The sequence below is a fragment of the Amblyraja radiata genome, chromosome 1 (assembly GCF_010909765.2).
Source record: "Amblyraja radiata isolate CabotCenter1 chromosome 1, sAmbRad1.1.pri, whole genome shotgun sequence".
Classification (NCBI taxonomy): Eukaryota; Metazoa; Chordata; class Chondrichthyes; order Rajiformes; family Rajidae; genus Amblyraja; species Amblyraja radiata.
In genome coordinates, this window is record NC_045956.1 from 118,221,621 (window position 1) to 118,242,007 (window position 20,387).

A 20,387-nucleotide genomic window follows, 5' to 3' on the forward strand; every position below is an offset into this window, starting at 1 on the left:
ATCATTTTGTATCATATCGTGATTTTCTTTATTCTTCACTTTTTCAATTTGCCCATAATTATGGTTACTTGAACAAAATATTCCGATGGAAAAGGTTACTGTTTATTCGCCTAGTTGTATTGGTGGACTTGACATTTGTGTTTGTCAGAAATCACTTATATTGCCATTTAATTATTACTCATTTATGCCACAGAGTTCGCTCATAGCAATTCTTTCACAATAAGATGTCAATATACTTGTTTTATGGTCTGAATTTCTGGCAGACACCCAAAACAGCTGCCTTTTGATACAAGAAATTCAAGCTTTTGCTAATCTCACTGAGGGAAAAATCACGTTGTGATCATGGAGTCACATTGAATAGTTTTTTTCATAAACATATTGAAAACAAGATTTTTTCCTCTTCACCTGGAGTTGATAAAATTAGGCTTTTCATATGATGAATGATAGAAGCCGGCTAGGCGGAACACTTAACATTTGATACCAGGGAGAAAGACAACTCATTTGTGGTTGGGGCCACTATTTTAATTTGCCTACATGCATGAAGTGCTAATGGACAGCTCACTTGTAGTCGGCAGAAAATCCATTTAGCATTTCATAATTAAAATAGGAAGGCAAATAGTCCCTGGAAAATTCAGAGGGATCAAAGTTAATGCAGGTCTTGAGGAATTACTGTTCAAATCTGTCTTTCTGTTGACTGATTAGCACGCAACAAAAGCTTTACACTGTACCTTGGTACACATGACAACAAGCAAAACTAAAACTAAAATAAACAAATCAAAAGTTTAATATTTGCCAAGCATGGTATATTTGGATCTTTTCAAAATGTATGAATTTTATTGATTTTATTATGCTTATCATAAATCACATTAATATTTTATCTTTCATCACCAGCAAGGTTCCCAGCCCTGCAATGGTTATGTCTTATACCATTCAGAGGTCATTTTAAATATGTTTAGACACATACATCTGTTACTTCACCCATAGTGGTAATTGTTTCCCACCAAACTATCCTCTCATCTTTTTTGAGGACATGGTTTTTAGTTTTGTGGTGAAGATGGTTGCCTGTGGCAAGGCTGTGCAGTGAGACGGCTCTAACATATTTCAATTTGGAACCCATTAAAGTTTGCATCCAATCTGTTTGCTTAATATGCTACACAAATCCGTGCTGTGCAACTCTATGGCACTATGCAAAAGTGGAAATGATGCTGGGCCCCATTTCATGCCACTTTTTTCCTCCTGACAAATTTAAGCAATTGCAGTCGCCTATTAAAAAAAAAAAGCTAAAAATCAAGTTTTATGTGCCTTGTAAACTATTGTGTTTATTCTTGAAATTCCATTCTCATTCTCCAAGTTTCTTCTAACGTACAAATGCTGATTCAGGGCTGCCAAGTAGCACGGATTTTCCGTATTTCGTACGGAAATGCGATAAGAATACTGACATATGATTTTGTGTTGTTAAATACGGATTTTTAAAAAACGACCATAGATAATCATAACAACGAGTCACTGCTGTAACCGGCTGAAGTGCAGCGGGCGGGTGGGAACAACGGAGATCGGCCCGACTTCCTGTTACATTAACATTCCACTCACCAATGGAAAAGTAATAACCCAGTGAAATTGACTTAAGATATTGCTGCTTAAAAAATGCAACGATATAAAAAGTCATACTGTACCTCTAAATTCTCTCTCTCTCTCTCACTCTCGCTCTCGCTCTCTCTCTCTCTCTCTCTCTCTCTCTCTCTCCCCCTCTCCTCTCCCTCTCTCTCTCTCTCTCTCTCTCTCTCTCTCTCTCGCTCTCGCTCTCGCTCTCGCTCTCGCTCTCGCTCTCGCTCTCGCTCTCGCTCTCGCTCTCGCTCTCCCTCTCCCTCTAACTCTCCCTTTCTCTCTCCCTCTCCCCCTCTCTCGCTGTATCTCACTGTCTTTCACACTGTCTTTTGAAGATAGACACAAAAAGCTGGAGTAACGCAGTGGGACAGGCAGTGACTGGAGAGAAGAAATGGGTGATGTTTCGGGTCGAGACCCTTCTTCAGACAATCACAAGTACTCTCACCGATGAGAGTTCAGTTCAGTCTGACGAATGGTGTCTCGACCCGAAACGGCACCAAATTCCTTCTCTCCAGAGTCGCTGCCTGTCCCGCTGCGTTACTCCAGCATTTTGTGCCTATCTTCAAAAGACAGTGTGAAAGACAGTGAGATACAGCGAGAGAGGGGGAGAGGGAGAGAGAAAGGGAGAGTTAGAGGGAGATGGAGAGCGAGAGCGAGAGAGAGAGAGAGAATTTAGAGGTACAGTATGACTTTTTATATCGTTGCATTTTTTAAGCAGCAATATCTTAAGTCAATTTAAGTGCTGGAGGGACTCAGCGGGCGAGGCAGCATCTGTGGAGGGAATGGATTAGGAGTTGTTTCGGGCCAGGGTTCTTCTTCAATAGGAAGGAACTGCAGATCAAGCATGATATTCTTCCGATTTAAATCAGAATTCCGATTATTTTGTTTTCCTATTTGTCAATTTTTTGTTGCCCGATTATTTGGCGGACAATCAACCGCTGTCTCTAAGGGGGTTGCGTCCAATCACCGACCAGCTTCCCTTAAAATTCCCGTCCAATCAACAAATTGGTCTACTTCCGTATAATTAGCCGCTGTCTCTAATTGAATTGTGTCCAATCGTAATGCGCTGGTCACTCGGCCGCCAATCAGACGCAGTCTCTGAGGGGCGTTGCGGCCAATCACCGACCAGCTTCCCTTACTGAAGCAGAAGATGGCTGCTGCCAACACTTTTTCTGTGCTGTTTGCACACAGTGCTAGGCAAAGAGACATTTCAGGTAACATTTTTAGTAAAAAAAAATTTAGCTGTACGAAGTCATTTATTTCATGAAATATTTATATTTTTGGGGTTATTTTACTGGTTATGTGTTTAGAAAAATTCTAAGCTTCTGTTATGTAAACTACCAGCAGAAAGCTTGGGAATCACTTTCAATTTATTGAAAATGCAGGAGCCCCCTGAACCCTCACTGTGGGGGCCTAACCGTCCTCCAGGACCCCCGGCCAATACTTCCTACTTTTTTTCTGGAGGTGAATATCATGCCTGTAGGAGTTGTTTCGGGCCAGGGTTCCTCTTCGTCAGGAAGGAACTGCTGATGCAGTTGTCTTTGCAAAAGGCAAATAATTCCGGGAGCTAATTCTACCTTATCATCCCTCTTATTTTGAACATTAGATTTGAGTACAAAACTGAATATTCAAAATGCATTTAATGAATCTGTTGTTTCTTTTGTTTTAACAGGTTACAATTACTGACAATGACAGTTATCCAAAATCTGCTGTTGCTCGAGTTATCGTGAAAGTTTTGGATGAAAATGACAATAAACCTCAGTTCTTGCAGAAGTTTTATAAAATTAAACTACCAGAGAGGATAAAACCAGAGAGGGAGAAATCCATTAAGCGGGAACCCATCTTCAGAGTCATTGCTGCAGATAAAGATGAAGGCCCAAATGCTGAAATGTCTTACAGCATTCAAGAGGGAGATGAACAGGGCAAGTTTTTCATTGAACCTAAAACTGGCGTCGTCTCATCCAAGAAGTTTTCTGCAGCAGGAGAATATGATATTCTTACAGTAAGTAAAACTTGTGTGTGTGTATATATATATATATATATATATATAAAACAAGCTCAGAAATTCAGGTATTTTTATGCATGAAGAAGCAGAAGTGCCAAGGTCCTCCTTTGATTGAACACTGAACAATTCTTGATTCTCTGAATATTGCATTAAGCATTATCTCTGAACATTCATTTAAAAGGAAAGAGAAAGGAGTAGTGCGAGTTTGCGATGTTGCACGTGTCCAAATGAATAAGTTGACTGATCACAGCCCTCTCTCTCTCTCTCGCTTTCTCACTCCCTCTCTATCACCCTCTCACCTCGGCATCCTCGGAATCATTTGGCGTTTTGCAAACACAACTGCATCTGCAGTTCCTTCCTATTGAAGAAGAACCCTGGCCCGAAACAACACCTAATCCATTCCCTCCACAGATGCCGCCTACCCCGCTGAGTTCCTCCAGCACTCTGTTTTTTATTTAACTCTGAAATTGAAGATAGACACAAAAAGCTGGAGTAACTCAGCGGGACAGGCAGTGACTCTGGAGAGAAGGAATGGTGACGTTTCGGGTCGAGACCCTTCTTCAGCCAATCACAAGCACTCTCACCGACGAGAGTTCAGTTCACAGACAAAGACTAACCACAGCTCAGAAATTAGGATAGAACATAGACCAGTACAATACAAGAACAGGCCCTTTGGCCCACAATGTCCGTGCTGAACATGTACCAAAACCAACTCTTATCAGCCTGCACATAATTCATACCCTCCATTTTGTGCATATCCATATGCTTATCCAAAAACACTTAAAACTATCATATCTGCTCCCACCACCACCATTCCTGACAGACCATTCCAGGCACCCACCACCCGCTGTGTAACAAAACATGCCCCAGTCATCTCCTTTAAACTTTCCCTTTCTGACCTTAAAGCTATGCCCTCATCATTGACATTTCCCTCCGTGAGGGGAAAAAGGTTCTGACTGCTTGGCTGTGCCTCTCATAATTTTATATAGTTCTATCAGGTTTCTACTTAACTTCTGTCGCTCCAGATAAAAAAACAATCAACGGTTGTCCAATCTTTATCTTTTGGCCCAAGTCCTTTGATCCAGGTATTCCTCTACTGCACTCTCATCCATGCCTGCACATCCTTTCTGTAATGGGGTGACCAGAGCTTCACACAATACTACAAATATAGCCTAATCAAGGTTTTATAAAGCTACAGAATGACTTCCTGATAATATCAGGAATTGCATGCAACCATTACCATGGAGTCAAGGATCAGATGGTGATTACTATAGCAGTGCAGAGGCTCAATAATGTCTCCTTCCCCATTATCACACCCCACTTACCATTTTTCTTGCTTCCAGCTCTGACTACAAATGTAAAGCACTTTGGCCAACGAGAGTTGTTTTTTAAATGTGCTATATAAATAAATGTGACTTGACTTGACTTGACTGCATTGGCATATCTTGGAGAATGACATTGAGCTGTCTATGCTATGGGCATTAATGCCTGTTTCACAATTGAGTTAAAGTATTTATGCCCTTGTAAAATGTTATGCAAATGCATGCCTCTGGAGCCACAACATGGAATACTTAGGTGTCCAAGTCATGTCCTAAATGCACATCTAATGTGGACTAATTTCCAGTAATTTTGTTTCTTTACTATGTCCATATCCTCGTGGAAACATTAACAACTAATATATTGAGTAAGGTACTTAGTGAAACCTGTGCAAGTGGCTTCCTTTGGGGACTGATTTTGGGCACTTTATTTACACACTTGCTGTGCAGTTTTTCATTTCGATATCATTGTATTAAAGGAAGAAAAGAGAGGCTATCATTCAAACATCTTCACCCTCTGTGTGCTTGAGGAGCTGGAGATTAGATTATTTTCAATCCTGCTTGACCACAAGGAAAGGTTGGGTTCTGCATCTCACTTTTAAGGACCTTTTGGGGCAAGCAGGCTTAAGGGCCCTTGAAAATGGAGGAGGAGACAGCTGCAACGTGCCTTTTGTGGCCAGCTGCAGCTGGGATTATAAAATGGCGCCAATGGCACCTCGTGTATATAGACTCGGTGGGCAGCTCTGTGCCTACTGCACTAACTGGGGCGATTGTGTTTGTACAGGGTACTTGCGAATCTGTATGCCAAAAATGTGGTCAAAAAGGCGTTTGGCACATTGGCCTTCATCAGTCAGAGTATTGAGTATAGAAGTTGGGAGGTCATGTTGCAGTTGTATAAGATTTTGGTGAGACCACATTTAGAATATTGTGTTCAGTTCTGGGCACAATGTTATAGGTAAGATATTGTCAAGCTTGAAAGGGTTCAGAGAAGATTTACGAGGATGTTGCCAGGAATAGAGGGTGTGAGCTTTCGGGAGAGGTTGAGTAGGCTGGGTCTCTATTCCTTGGAGCGCAGGATGATGAGGGGTGATCTTATAGAGGTGTATTAAATCATGAGAGGAATAGATCGGCTAGATGCACAGAATCCCTTGCCCAGAGTAGGGGAATCGAGGACCAGAGGACATAGGTTCAAGGTGAAGGGGAAAAGATTTAATAGGATTCTGAGGGGTAACTTTTTCACACTAAGGGTGGTGGGTGTATGGAACAAGCTGCCAGAGGAGGTAGTTGAGGCTAGGATTATCCCAACGTTTAAGAAACAGGTACATGGATAGGACTGGTTTGGTGGGATATGGACCAAGCACAGGTAGGTGGGACTAGTGTAGCTGGGACATGTTGGCCAGTGTGGGCAAGTTGGGCCGAAGTGCCAGTTTCCACACTGTATCACTCTATGACTCTAAGACTGAGATGTGCCGATCTGTGTTTGGGAGGTCTTCACCAACGGTTCTGTACAATTCTGATATAGACAATTTTAGGCATTTTGCTTAGATTTGCGTCTTTTGACAGATAAAAGTTGTGGATAACGGACGTCCTCAGAAGTCGGCTACAGCTCGTCTGCACGTTGAGTGGATCGTGAAACCTGAGCCACCTTCTGTACCATGGCATTTTGAAGAACCTTTGTATTCCTTTAGCATCATGGAGAGTGATCCAATTACTCATATGGTGGGAATCATTGCAGTTGAACCACTTGGCACTACCCTCTGGTTTGATATCACTGGTAAGTAATATCATGGACCTCTCACATTTGTCGTCATTTTGATATGAAACGTTTTTCTCTAAATTGGTTACTTTGCAATATTAGTTAATGTGGGTGCAGATTTTTTTGTTTAGGGTTTTCTTGTTATGTTTTTACTCTCATCATTTTTTGAATTTGGGAAATTTTCCAATAGGGCTCAAGTACTTGCCCAGTTTCTGGAAAATAAACCTCCTCTGAAATCATCACAACTTAATTTCATAATGGAAAAGTTTAAAAGGATATGGGCCAAATGCGAGCAGGTGGGAGTAGTGTAGATGAGGCATCTTAGTCGGCATGGACAAGTTAGGCCAAAAGACCCAGTTCTCTGCGATACAAATCTATGACTATGGATTGTTTATCCTAAGTTCATAAGCCATGGAAATTTGGGAAAAAAGTGACTATTTTCATTTTGCGGCCTAATTTCCAAAGGCCAAAAGTTTGACAATCAGATACCCATTGGTCATTTATTATTCAGAGATGAAAACTAATCTTGGTAGAAAACGGACATATCTCCCTGATTAGTTTTACTACCTGCAAGATGCACAAAAGGTTATATGTGCCACACCATTAACTAAATCTATCCCATGAAACGTATTATCATTTTGTTTTTTGCCCAATATTCCAGCATCCACAGTTTTTTTTGTCTACATCAATTGACCTTCCTTGACCCAGTGCTAAGAAAAACGAAATGAGTCATTGTCATTTTGTAAATTCAAAGGTGCCTTTATTGATTTTCTTGAATCCGATTGATCATTCTATATTTAGAAACGTATGAATAATTGAATCAAACATAATTTTTGTACCATATCCATCTGTCTGACTGTAAATTGGAGGTGATTTCAAAAATGGTCATAACAACTATTGCTTACATATAATTTAGACATTCTGTTTAAATAATGAAATGATAATAGTACCAACAATGGAAATGTTATCATTTGACACGTGAAAGTCAGATTTATAATTGTAGATTATGATTTTACTATACTTAGAAGTTAAAATTAAAGAAAACCACCATCTGAGATGTATAATAATTAAGATTACATTAATTCAGTATTTTTGTGCATTTAATATATGATCTAAGTATTTAAAAAAAATTTTTTGTGATGGTTGATTATAATTAGAAAAGGGGCTGAGACAGTGTTCAATGTATGCATGTGCATGCTAATCTGTGTAAATTGCAGTTTGCACAAAAACTGGAAAATGAGTGGTGATTGTTCGACTTGCACTCCCGGTGGGGAGCAGCATTTAAAAGAGAGTGTATCTTGGGAGGTCACAGATGCTTGGCCTCGATTATTTCATCTATTAATCTTGTCGGACAAAATCATAGTCGTCATGTTCTCCATGAATGCTGCTTTCCATCGGGAGGACAGGATTACACAAGTGTCCTTTATTAGATTTTTATTATTATTTTGCCTCTTGTTATGTATTTCCTTTTTATCCAGATTCTAATGAACTAATCTCATTTCTTTTCTTTTCTATCCTTGCTGCTTTTTCTGTCTTCGACTGTATTTCTGGCTCTGCAAGGTGACAAACAAAATAGAGAAATGTTTTATATCTTTCAGATGGCTTGTCACAACTGTACAGCAGAAGGTATCTGCTGCCATCTCATAATTATACTTTGGTACTGCATTATGCGATCTACTAATTAGATTACGATTGAAATTTTATAACTGCTTTTATAAACGAGAAAATAATGTTGCCCAACTGATTTGTGCTCTTGTATGGAAGTTGGCACTTTTAGCTCAATTTATGGTGTAACTGGCTCCAAAAATGCTGATATATTGTCTAATTCAAAAGATTTGTTCTTTCTATGTGTATCTCAATCACTCTATGTGTGTATATTAAAATTTTCACCTGCATGCACCATTTATTAACTTTAATTATAACTTCCAGTTCCACATTTATAATGAAAAATGCTAATGGTAGCTTGTCAGACTGCATTTCCCTTCTCACTGGATCACTAAAGCCTCACAACAGGTTGAAGGGTGTGATTATAATTTATCAAGTTTACATAGGCACACTATTGTAACTGTGGGTACAGAAATTTAAAGGTGATAGTATAATGACGACATGAATAACTTTGAAACTGTGAGTGAATTATAGTCGCATTCTATAATTCTGTTATTACATTGAAAGTGATTTGAATAATTCTTAATTTTTATTCAATAATTATTCAGGTGTGTTGTGGAGAAGTGTATACGTATGACATGCTATATAGGATAAATAATAGTTTTCGCTAGCAAATTTTGTTTAATTTGCTTCCATGAACATTTGCTGTTTTGCATTAATGACAAGAACAAATAATTAATAACCAGAAGTATTTTTTTAATCTGTTAAGTTGTAAAATTATGTTGAATCGATAGATTTCTTTTATATTTCTGATTGGAGAATAAGGTAAGCGAGCAGTTAAGATTTTGCTTATTCGGTGATGCAGTTCCAAACTGACTGTTCCAAATTGTTTGTAACTTTGACATCAATGCAGATGGGATGGTTTGTAAGTTGCATTGATGAAGTTGTTGACAGAGGATGCTTGTCAAAGCAGAACATAGAACAGTACAGGCTCTTCAGTCCACATTGTCTGGGCCTAACATGATGCCAAGAAAATGCAATCAAATCTGCCTGCACAAGATTATTATCCCTCCTTTATCTGCACATCCAGGTGTCCATCTAAAAACCTCTTAAACATCACTATCATATCTGCCTCCACTATCACCAGCAGCATATTCCTGGCCTCACCACCCTCTGTGTAAAATGCCCCACACATCTCCTTTAAACTTTGCTATTCTCACCTTAAAGTTATGCTCTCTCGTCTTTGACATTTCCATCCTGGGATAATGGTTCTGACCGCCTGCTCTATCTCTCATAATTTTGTACACTTCAATCAGGTCTCCCCTAGGCCTCCAGAGAAAATAACTGAGTTTGTCCAAACTATAAATTCTGAAAAGTGAATTAAAAAAAACAATAATCTTTCCTGGCACAAAATGTATACAGTGGGATGTAGATCAGTTATAAATATGGGTGGAGAAATGGCAGATAACATTTAATCCAAGCAAGTGCGAGGCGTTAGCCTTTGGAAGGTCAAATGCAAGGGGAAAGTAAACAGTTAATGACAAAATCCTTAACAGCTTTGATGTACACAGGGTTACTGGGGTCCAAGTCCATAGTTTCCTGAAACTTGCAACACGGGGAGTTAGAGTGGTAAAGAAGGCATATGGTATGCTTGCATTCATTGATATGGACACTGAGTATATGAGTCACAAAGTAATCTTGCAGATTTATTGAACTTGGGTTAAGTCACATTTGGTGCAGTTCTAGCTGCTTCATTATAGGAAAAGTGTACAGGCTTTGGAGAGGGTGCGGAAGAGGTTTATCAGAATGCTCTCTGAATTAGACATTATTAGCTGTAAGGAGAGGCTGGTCTATTTTCTTTAATTATTTTCTCTGGAGCATCAAAGTTGAGGGGAGACTTGCTTGCAGTAAATATTATAAGAGGCATAAATAGGGTCGCCTTTCAGAGCCTGTTTCCCAGGTGTAACGGTCAAAGACTAGCGGGCATAGCTTTAAGGTCAGAGGGCTGAAGTTTAAAGGCAACGTCTGGGACAAGGCTTTTACACAATTGGACTGGGTGCCTGGAATGGTTCTGCCCGGGGTGATGGTAGAAGCAGGTATGATAGTAGCTTTGGAAATGCACATGGAAATAGATGGAGTGAAGGGATTATGGATGACGAGCAGGCAGAGGAGATTATTTTAATTTGGCATTATGTTCTGCACAAACAATGTGGGCTGAAGATCCTATTCCTATGCTGAACTATGTTCTAACTGCTTCAAACATTACCTTTCGGTGATGAATATTTTTTTTTAACTCATGGAATTTACTATTGCAGATTAGTTTGATCAAACAATTAAAAATAATATATTTATAAATTCATTTCTAACCATTTGGCTGATGAATTCAGTGGTAGAACTATATAGTTTATTTTTAAACTTGAAGCATGTACCATTCGTAAAACTGCCAATAAGACAGTTCCATGATTAGGGAATATGTTGGTATATTTGTAGAGCAATAGAGAAATTTGTGTTACCAAATTAACTTCATTTTCCTGGTCCACGGTATGAAAAGTTTGAGATAAATGTGTATCATAATTGCAAACAGTTAAGCTTCCACAAACTGCCTTTTGTGAGAGAAAAAACAGTGGTTAAATGTAACCACTGTTTTTTTTCTCTCACAAAAGGCAGTTTGTGGAAGCTTAACTGTTTGCAATTATGATTGATTAATAACTAGATTCAGTCTTTGGAATTACAATTGACATTGGAGAATTTAGAACCAAATAATTCAGCATAGATCAAACCAGCTGAGGAATTTTGCTAATTCCTTTTGCTGAGGGTTTAGAAATGTTGTTAAATCTTGTTCTTTAGCAGCAAGATATGGCAGAGTGAACTTCAGAAACGGGAGTAAAAGTCCAACGTTATTAAGTCCCACCTACAAGTAATACAATTTATCTCCAGATAAATGCAGTGGAAATAATCCTAATTGGTTTCTGCACTTAAAATAGCAATACTTTGTCATATCAATAAATTAAAATACTTAATGTTATGCAAATCATCCGGTATAATGTTTAAATGACTTGCAAATATTCTGCCACAAAGGCAATATAACTTTGTATTTAAAGAAATGTATGCTGTTTTATTGCAACTTGATTAATACAATGCATTTAAGTGTATTTTGTGGATATTTGAAAGAATTAAACTTTAGTCTCTTAAATTTAGATAGGTAGGGTAATCGAATTGAAATGTTGAAAATTATGTTATTTATCGGGATAGGTGCAATAGTGTATTACTTCTAGAAGGTCCCAGACACTCAGGCAATTCAGAGGTGCAAGCAGGAAGCTCATTTTCACCTGGAAGATCTCACTTCTCAAAGTATGGTAGATGTTGGGTCAATGAACATGTTCGAGATTAGGATTCATTTGGGTTGGCTGTGGGCAAAATAATGTGCAAATAGAGCAAGGGCACCCATAACCCGTGATCTAATTGAATGGTTTGTAGGCTAATTGGCTTGGTATAATTGTAACTTGACCCTACTGTATGAAGAATAGTGTTAGCGTGAGGGGATCGCTGGTCGGCGCTGACTCGATGTGCCAAAGGACCTGTTTCCACGCTGTATCTCTAAATTTAACTAAAATAATTGAATGGCAGAAAAATACCCTGATTTATTCCTATGTAACTTGACGTTGCAAAATGATTTCTGAGAATGTTGCATGGTTTTAAAATACATAGCTAAAATATCTTAAAATGACTGGAATTTGGAATATTCTTCTCTAAAAATACTATTCTCATAGATGTCACAAGTATTCTGCATGTGTTTTTCTAAAGTATTAACAAAGCATCAGTGAGCAGGAAACAATTAGCTAAGAATGAACTTAATAAATGTGCGTTTAGTTTCTGACATTTCAGAATTGATTTAGTCTGCCCCACAGTGGCAGTCTTTCAATTATGCTGAAGGTTCATTGAGTGGTCAGCAACAACCTGCAAAGGCAGAGAGAAATCTCAAATAATTGCTAAACTTTTAATCATTTGTAATCATGGAGGTTAAAGGACAAAGTGTACTTTTAGGCATGCTTCACGGTTCTTTGTAATCAACGAAAATGTGAAGAAAATGTTATAGCAGTGTCTGCTAAGTGCCCATCATGCCACCAGTTTTCAATTCATGAGTATGGTTTTGTTCTCTTAACACCAAAACCGCTAATGGTAATATTTATAATGAAACCTATATGTAAATATTTTAATGATGGAAGTCTATTTTGTTGTACCAACTGTTATTGGATGGATCAACTGATCTGAAATAACATGCAATGGTTATTGAAAGAATCATAATGCTAAATACTATGTTTATAGATAACCCTGGGGTACAGTAATATTTCCAGTTACCAGGAACTTGTGTCACTCTCTGAATCCAGGCACAATCCCCTCTCACACTCCAATTATATACTAGTGTGACATCATACTGCCCATCAGTATGATGTCACACTACATTAATATACATTTCCTTTTTATTGTAGTGAGTGGAGTTCTGGCACATAAACAGCACTCGTCAAATCATGCAACCTCCCATTTATTAACCAAAAAGAACAAAAACCAATATCAACAAAATGATTAGGGAAGAATGGTGGGATGGGATTTCTTTTGTGTCAGTTTAATTTTTCTGCAACAATTATATTTGATGAGATTTGCCTTTTACCTATTCATAATGTGAAAGTTGAGCAAAAATCAGCATTTTATATATCTGCCTTTTCAATTTCCTAAACTCAGGTGGCAACTATGACAGCCGATTTGATGTGGACAAAGGTAGTGGAACCATTATCGTTGCCAGACCACTTGATGCAGAACAGAAATCAAATTACAATTTGACAGTGGAGGCAACAGATGGGACAATGTCCATTAGCACTCAGGTAATTGAATTCCTGATAAAGGATTTGGATTCTTGAAAGAACATTTGCTTTGCCTTATTTGGGACGGGAATTTTATTTTGTGGATGTTAATATATTGCCATGTAACGTCTTAATCATTGAGTTACTTTCTTTTGTAAGATTAACTGTATTTTTCTATGTAAGATATGAATTGTGTCATGCAGTTCAAATATTATCAATAGCTTCTCCATTCTTATCAGGCTGCTGCTTTTGTAGTTTTGAATGACCCAAGTATGATTATTTTTTTAAGAAGGAACTACAGATGCTGGTTAGCACCAAAGATTGACACAAAATGCTGGAGTAACTCAGCGGGACAGGCAGCATCTCTGGATAGATGGAATGGGTGACATTTCTGGACAAGACCCTTCTTCAGACTGAGAAGAGTCTCTACCCGAAACGTTACCCATTCTTTCTATCCAGAGATGCTGCCTGTCCCGCTGAGTTACTCCAGCATTCTGTGTCTATGGTTTTATTTCTGTTGACACCTTTTGGCATCTTTATCAAAGCTATAATTTTGTACAGTAAAATCGGATGTGTGGGTTTAGTCTCTTGTTGCTGAGTTCCACTTGATTGTTCATTTTTCAGGGGGAGCTTTGCAAGGAGCATATTGGCAGTCCAATTTAAAAAAAAAGTCTAATTTCATTCATTCTTTCCCAAATCCTTTGCAGCATTATTTTTCAAATGAGAACATGAAAATATCTACAAAATAACTTGGCAAATATAATATCAAGGTTCAATAAATTAAATATTAATTTTGATGTGAAATTTCAGCAGCACTAGAATTCAATATCAGTTCTAACAGTAAGCTGATTCGTAAGATCCATCATAAGAGTCAAACAAGCAAATTTACATGGTGGACAATTATTTTTCCCTGATTGCACTAATTCATAATTGTTTTGAGAATTTATTTACTTCTGCAAGGTTTTCAATAGGTTCCTACAGCAAATAAGTATTAGGAAAGTAGTGAGCAATTTGCACACTTCAAAAGGCGATGCTGTGATTTAATATGTTATCATACTGACAAGTATTTCTATAAGTGTTGGACATCACTGTGCAGGCTCTTCAGGAAGGCTTTTGAACAGAGTCCGATGGTTTCACAAATGTGAGAGAACATTTTATAGTATGGCAAGACCCTTGGGAGGACAAGAAAGAAAAGGAAAGGACTAGTAAAGCATTGGGTCAGGAATGGGCTTTTGAAAAGAGAATGGTTTGGCACAGACATCGTGGGCCAATGGGTGTGACCTTGTGCTGCACTGTTTTATGGTTCTAGCAAAGTAGAATTTCACCAGTTGTTCCCTAATCTTCATGGATTTCAGTAGAATATTAAAAGGAAATGGAGAAATGTTACACATTTTTGATTGAGTTTACAGATGAAACTATTGCAGGGATATTCATGAAACATTCATGTAAATTACTTGAAATTGAAAGACTTGCACCTCGCGCCGATTACAGTAGCTTATTTTTATGCAAGATCTTTAATGACGAGAAAACTCAATGGAGGGCAGATTAGAAAGATAACAGAAAACTACATTTGAGACTTACAAAAGCAAGGCATATTTGGTTTAAAAGGTAGGTTTTGAGGGTTTGATAATGATAACATCTGGAGTCTGGCGAGTAGACGTATACCTATGAAATTGTCAGAAGGCAACAATGTGAACAAGAGACCAGAGCAGGAAGAATGAAAAGCAAAAAGAAAAACATGCAAATGCTAAAAATCTGAAATAAAATCAAAAAAATGATGGAAACACACAGCTGTCCACAGTGTACAGACACATGATAAAGGGATAAGTGCTTGACATTAATTCTGTTTTTCTCTCCATGGGCGTTGCCTGATCTGCGGAATGTTTCCAGCATTTTTTGTAATTATATATGAATCAGGCGGCAAGGTGGTGCAGTGGTAGAGTTGGTGCCTTACAGCGTCAGGGTACCGGGTTCGATCCTGACCATGGGTATTGCCTGTATAGAGTTTATACGTTCTCAACATGACCATGTGGGTTTTCCCTGGGTACTCCGGTTTCCTCCCACACTACAAATAGAAGATGTACACGTTTGTAGATTAATTGGTTTCACTAAAGTTTGTAAATTGTCCCTAGTGTGTTCGATACTGCTAGTGTATGAGGATTGCTGGTCAGCGTAGACTCGGTGGGGCAAAGGGCCTGTTTTCACACTGTATCTCTAAACTAAACTAAAGGAAGGATTATGTTCCAGTAGTGGCCACAAAAAAGAATAAGTAATGAAGTTGTACAAAGATTTAAATTTGGGGATGAAAATCTAGTTTTTAATACTTTAGGTAAATGTGCACCAAAGCAGTCAGTAAAATTGCTGGAAATGCAGCATAAGATGCAAATAATAGAATCATGGTTGAGTAGAAATTGCGAAGAATGGAAGCTCAGACAAAAAATCTTGAGGGATAGGATTTCCAGTGCATTGCTCGAGGTATTTTTTAATCAGAACCACCTTTTCATGTTAAGGGGAAGGGTCAAGATTTCTGAAACCATTTCTTCAAAAGCTCTCTCTTAGAGAAACCCTTTTCATATAAAAGAGGGACTGCAAAAAGTGTGTTCACTAAAGTACACATTGCAATTGTATTCTCTGTTGCTCAATTCATAGGAATCCTCCTTCCGTAATGTTACATATTTTGGCTCTCTACCCTCACTGCCTTCCCCCATATCCTCCCATTATCCTATATTATAATATGGTGTTCCTTTATTTATTTGCCTGTGATACTCAAGGTCTTGGCACTCACTCATGCTGTCATGTTTTGAGATTTTCTACTCAATTTATTGCCTTGCCATGTTATCCATTAAGAATTTAGAAAGTTTGCACTCCAGTCAGCAAAAGTAAGCATTTCTTGGCAAACTTAATAAATGAATCAATTCACAATGGGTCGTACTTAACATTATTCCAATTTTTAGACGGATGTAATATTTGTTCTTTTCAGTGGGTGGATTAGCAAGCTTTATTTATGAAGTAAGCTACAGTGAACAGCACATCTGCCCTTGAAAGTAGGAGTCAGTGGAACAATAGTGAAGGCAAGCAAGCTGTATCTAAAATTAACTAAAATTCATGAAACACTTGAGGGTCATCAGTTGAAAATAAGGAGTTTCTGTAATGCAATATTCTGGATTCCCCTTGATTAAGCACAACCTGTTAATAGTTTTAATTGTTTAAAACATTACATTTGTTCATAAATATTCTCAAGGGAAATGGAAAACATATGAAGCTGATTTTTGTTATGATAATCTGGTAATATGCCATTTAGGCTTTCATTTGTGGGCTTTCAAAAGCAGATTCACTATTCTGATCTGGAAATTTGAAAACATAATTCAGCCTGTTAGAGTTTTATCGAATATAAAAATAAACCCAAGTGTCAATTATCTATTTTTAATATAAAATATTAATGTAATCTTGCTGCATTACAAACAAAGCGATTATTGGTATAGTATTGAATAATGGAACTGGTGTTGTATTGCAAGTTATTGATACATTAAAGAAATATAGTGGACATGGAATGATCAAATTCTATTTGATTTCAGGTCTATATTAAAGTAATTGATACAAATGACCATCGACCTGAGTTTTCAAAACCAGAATATGAAGTTAGTATCCCAGAAGACACACTTCCTGAAACAGTAATTCTGCAAGTTAGTGCCACAGATAAGGATGAGAAGAATAAGTTGATTTATACACTTCAAAGCAGCACGGATCCAATCAGCCTGAAAAGGTTCAGGCTGGATCCTGGAACTGGTGTTCTCTTTACAGCAGAAAGACTGGACCATGAGACCAAACATCAGCATGTACTTACTATTATGGTGAGTTTGATATTTTGAGTGAAAATGTGTTCTGGGTGTACTTTATTTTTCATGGCAGTCGGTGCTTTGTAATAATTCTACTAGAATGTACATTGCAACTTTTTCATCTTCCATCAATTATGTTTGACTGTAATCATCAGGTTGACAGATGGGTTTTGGTTCTCATTAGGCCAAGGATCACAATACTGGAGACTGGAATATTCTCCATGTCTGGAACCCATTTCTCTCATTGTGCGCTCCAGATTTATGGTTCTGTCGCTGCAGCATCGTAGTTACCTGTAACAGTTTTCCAAATGTGCTACTTGACGACGTTCAGATGCAATGTTTGTTTGGCGTCTTTGATCTGTGCGTGTTTGTGAAATATCTACAACAGAGGCACTGACATTGAACAGTAGTCCATGGTGCTGTCAGTCAGTTCTACTGCCAGTCAACAGTACATTTGAGTATTAGCCCATTCCGTTCTACTTACTTTCCAAATAATCCACAGCTGTAGAAATGTTTGTTCCTGAGTGAGCTGATGCTCAAGTAGCCTTTTTTAACAGAGTTGCTGCAGCCTAATGACAGTAGTTAGCATATTTGGCCTACGAATGTGAAATTGATGTGAGTCCTCACCAATATTCTTCAGTAATGTGTGCTAACTGTGGGCTGATTGCACTTGCGTGGTGTATCTTGCATGTGGCTGATGATTCATCTTGCTTTCTTAGGATTGGGGGCAGTATATTATAATTACTGATGCATAGTCAATCTTGTCAGTACATGTAAAATCAAGGTAGTATGTATACACTTGAGGATATGATCAAATCTTCCTTGGAAGTCATGCAACACTGCCACGGACTCCTAGAAATCACTGTATCCAGAAACACTATATATATTTGGCAGAAGGAGCTCAGAACTCACAAACCGACTATTCTATCAAGTATCTCTTGTTCCTGTCTGTGGAAGAGCCTGAACTCATCATCACTGCAGAACAAGCACCAGTGGAAGTAAGTTATCCTCGATCTCGAGGGACTGCGAAAACAGAAGCATATTATTTTAGGTGCCTATGCAGAATCAGTAAGCACCAACCTATGTTGCATAAACCTTTGCATAGATAATTCACAATATAACTAACTAATTATATGTTTGCTTGCCGTTGTCACAGCACCAATTTCTACCTGTTTCTTCCAATCACCCACTCCCCTCCACAAATTAATATCTGGGACTTCACCTTTTCTGTCACGTTCCAATTTTCTTTTTTTTCCCTAAAAATAAAACTGCACATTATGAATGTTATTTGGATCTCTGAATCCCCAACCATGACCCTAAATTTCCTTTCCCGTCATGATGCAGCATACAGAACTTGCATAATTCTTCAATTTTTAATATGTTTCCCTCCGTCATCTTTTTGTGTGTCCATATTTAGGTTTAGGGTTATTATAATCACATGTATTGTGAAAAGCCTTATTTTGCATGCTATTCAAACTTTTCAGATTTACCATACATAAATACATTCAAGTCAAACTCGAGTACAATAGATAGAGCAAAGGAGAAGATACAGATTGAATATATTTCTCAACATTGTAACGAATCAGTCCAATGTTCTCAATGGGATAAAGGTGAATTGGGTAGAATACTTACACTAGCCTACAAAAGGACTGTTCAGAAGCCTGATATCAGAGGGGAAGCAGTTGTTCCTGAGTCTGGTGGTGTGATCCTTTAAGCTTCTGTATCTACTGCTGGACAGAAGCACCTGACCTTATCTTAATATTACTTAATATTAAGAATAAGAGTTAAGAGATGGCCAAGTGGTTGTTTTGATACTAGAACATTTATTCACAGATTTATTTTTCTATTTTTCTTCTAGGTTCGAGATCAAGATGTTCCCGTCAAGCGTAATTATGTGAGAGTCATTATTAATGTTGAAGACACCAATGACCATGCACCATGGTTTACCAGTTCTTCTTATACTGGTCGTGTCTTTGAATCGGCTGCAGTTGACTCGGCAGTGCTTCAGGTTATGGCATTGGACAAAGATAAGGGACAGAATGCAGAAATTACATACACAATTGAGTCGGGTAATTATCTTTCCTAGTTTGAGACTTCAATTTACTTCAATAATTGAGTAATATCAGGAATGTTGGTTTTATAGCAAACTGCAGATGCTGCAAACTTGAGCAAAAAACAAATTGCTGGAGGAACTCAGTGGGTGAGGCAGCATCTGTGCAGGGAATGTACAAATGACATTTTAGGTTAGGACCCTTCTTCAGATAGAAGGGCCCTGACCTGAAATGGTGACACGGTGGTGCTGCGGTTGCTGCCTTACAGCGCCAGAGACCCGGGTTAGATCCTAACCTTGTGTCCTGTCTATGAGGAGTTTACACATTCCTTTGTGATCACATGGGTTTTCGCCGGGTGCTCCAGTTTTCTTCCACATTCCAAAGATGTGCAGGTTTATAGGTTAATTGGCTTTTGCAAATTGTCTCTGTGTAGGATAGAACTCGTGCACGGATGATCGTTGGTCGGCATGGACTCGGTGGGCCAAAGGACCGGTTTCCACACTGTATCCCCAAACTAAAGACTCAACTAAGACGTCTGTCCATTCCCACAGATGCTGCTGACCCACTGAGTTTAGTTTTTTTGCTGCTATTGGTTTCAGTTGTCATCATCAAAAGGAAGGACAGACTAATATTTTTTGATAAATGATAGATAAAGGAATTTAGTGGGTGTGAATATTCTGTTAACTGCTCAGTATAGACTACAAGGAAAGGCTAAACCATTAGAGAAGACATTTGAAGGAAGCCAAACTTTAAGCACGAGTGCAAGGAACATATGAGGTTGGAATGGAAAAAAAATATACAAAGATTTTTTTTGTTTTCGTTTTCGGTCGAGAGTAGGGCAGACATTCCACTCCATTGCCTCATCGTTCGACAGCCATCCCCCATCTTCATGATATGTCTCATCCTTCCCATGTCTGCATCAGGATACTAGAAGAATATTCGTGTTTAGATTTCACTAGTACGCTGTGATCCCTGAAGGGTACTTTCTTGTAACTTGTTGATTTTGTGTGGGAAGTTCGGGCTTGTTTCCATTAGGAAAAGAAAGCCGAGAGCTGTATAAATAATGAGATTGTTTCATGATGTATCTCATTGACACATGTTTAACCTATAAAAGCATTTTCTCTAATTTCCCAGCATTGTATTCTACACAAGAGACAGCGTTATTGGGGGTGGGAAAATATGGGGAATGTTGCATTCATCATAACTGTAAACACATTCCTTGGATGCCTGGAGTGTCTTAGATTGCAATTTCTGCATGAATTTTGATTTATGTGAAAGGCCAGAAGTTCTTAAGTGCTAATGTCAATCAAGTAGTTTAATATTAAGTGAGAAATTATTTTAAAATTAATTATTT

The 20,387-nt window shown here is 38.2% G+C and overlaps 1 protein-coding gene across 6 annotated transcripts in view; it reads left to right on the forward strand.

Moving 5' to 3' along the window:
* fat1 (FAT atypical cadherin 1) overlaps positions 1-20,387 on the forward strand; it is a 197,443-nt gene that overhangs the window by 109,503 nt on the left and 67,553 nt on the right. For all 6 annotated transcript variants that reach the window (XM_033029649.1, XM_033029641.1, XM_033029665.1 and 3 more), the window contains exons 5-9: positions 3,278-3,607; positions 6,490-6,700; positions 13,028-13,167; positions 16,722-16,997; positions 18,841-19,051. In XM_033029649.1, the coding sequence (XP_032885540.1) occupies positions 3,278-3,607; positions 6,490-6,700; positions 13,028-13,167; positions 16,722-16,997; positions 18,841-19,051 (1,168 nt within the window). The remainder of the gene's footprint in view (positions 1-3,277; positions 3,608-6,489; positions 6,701-13,027; positions 13,168-16,721; positions 16,998-18,840; positions 19,052-20,387) is intronic.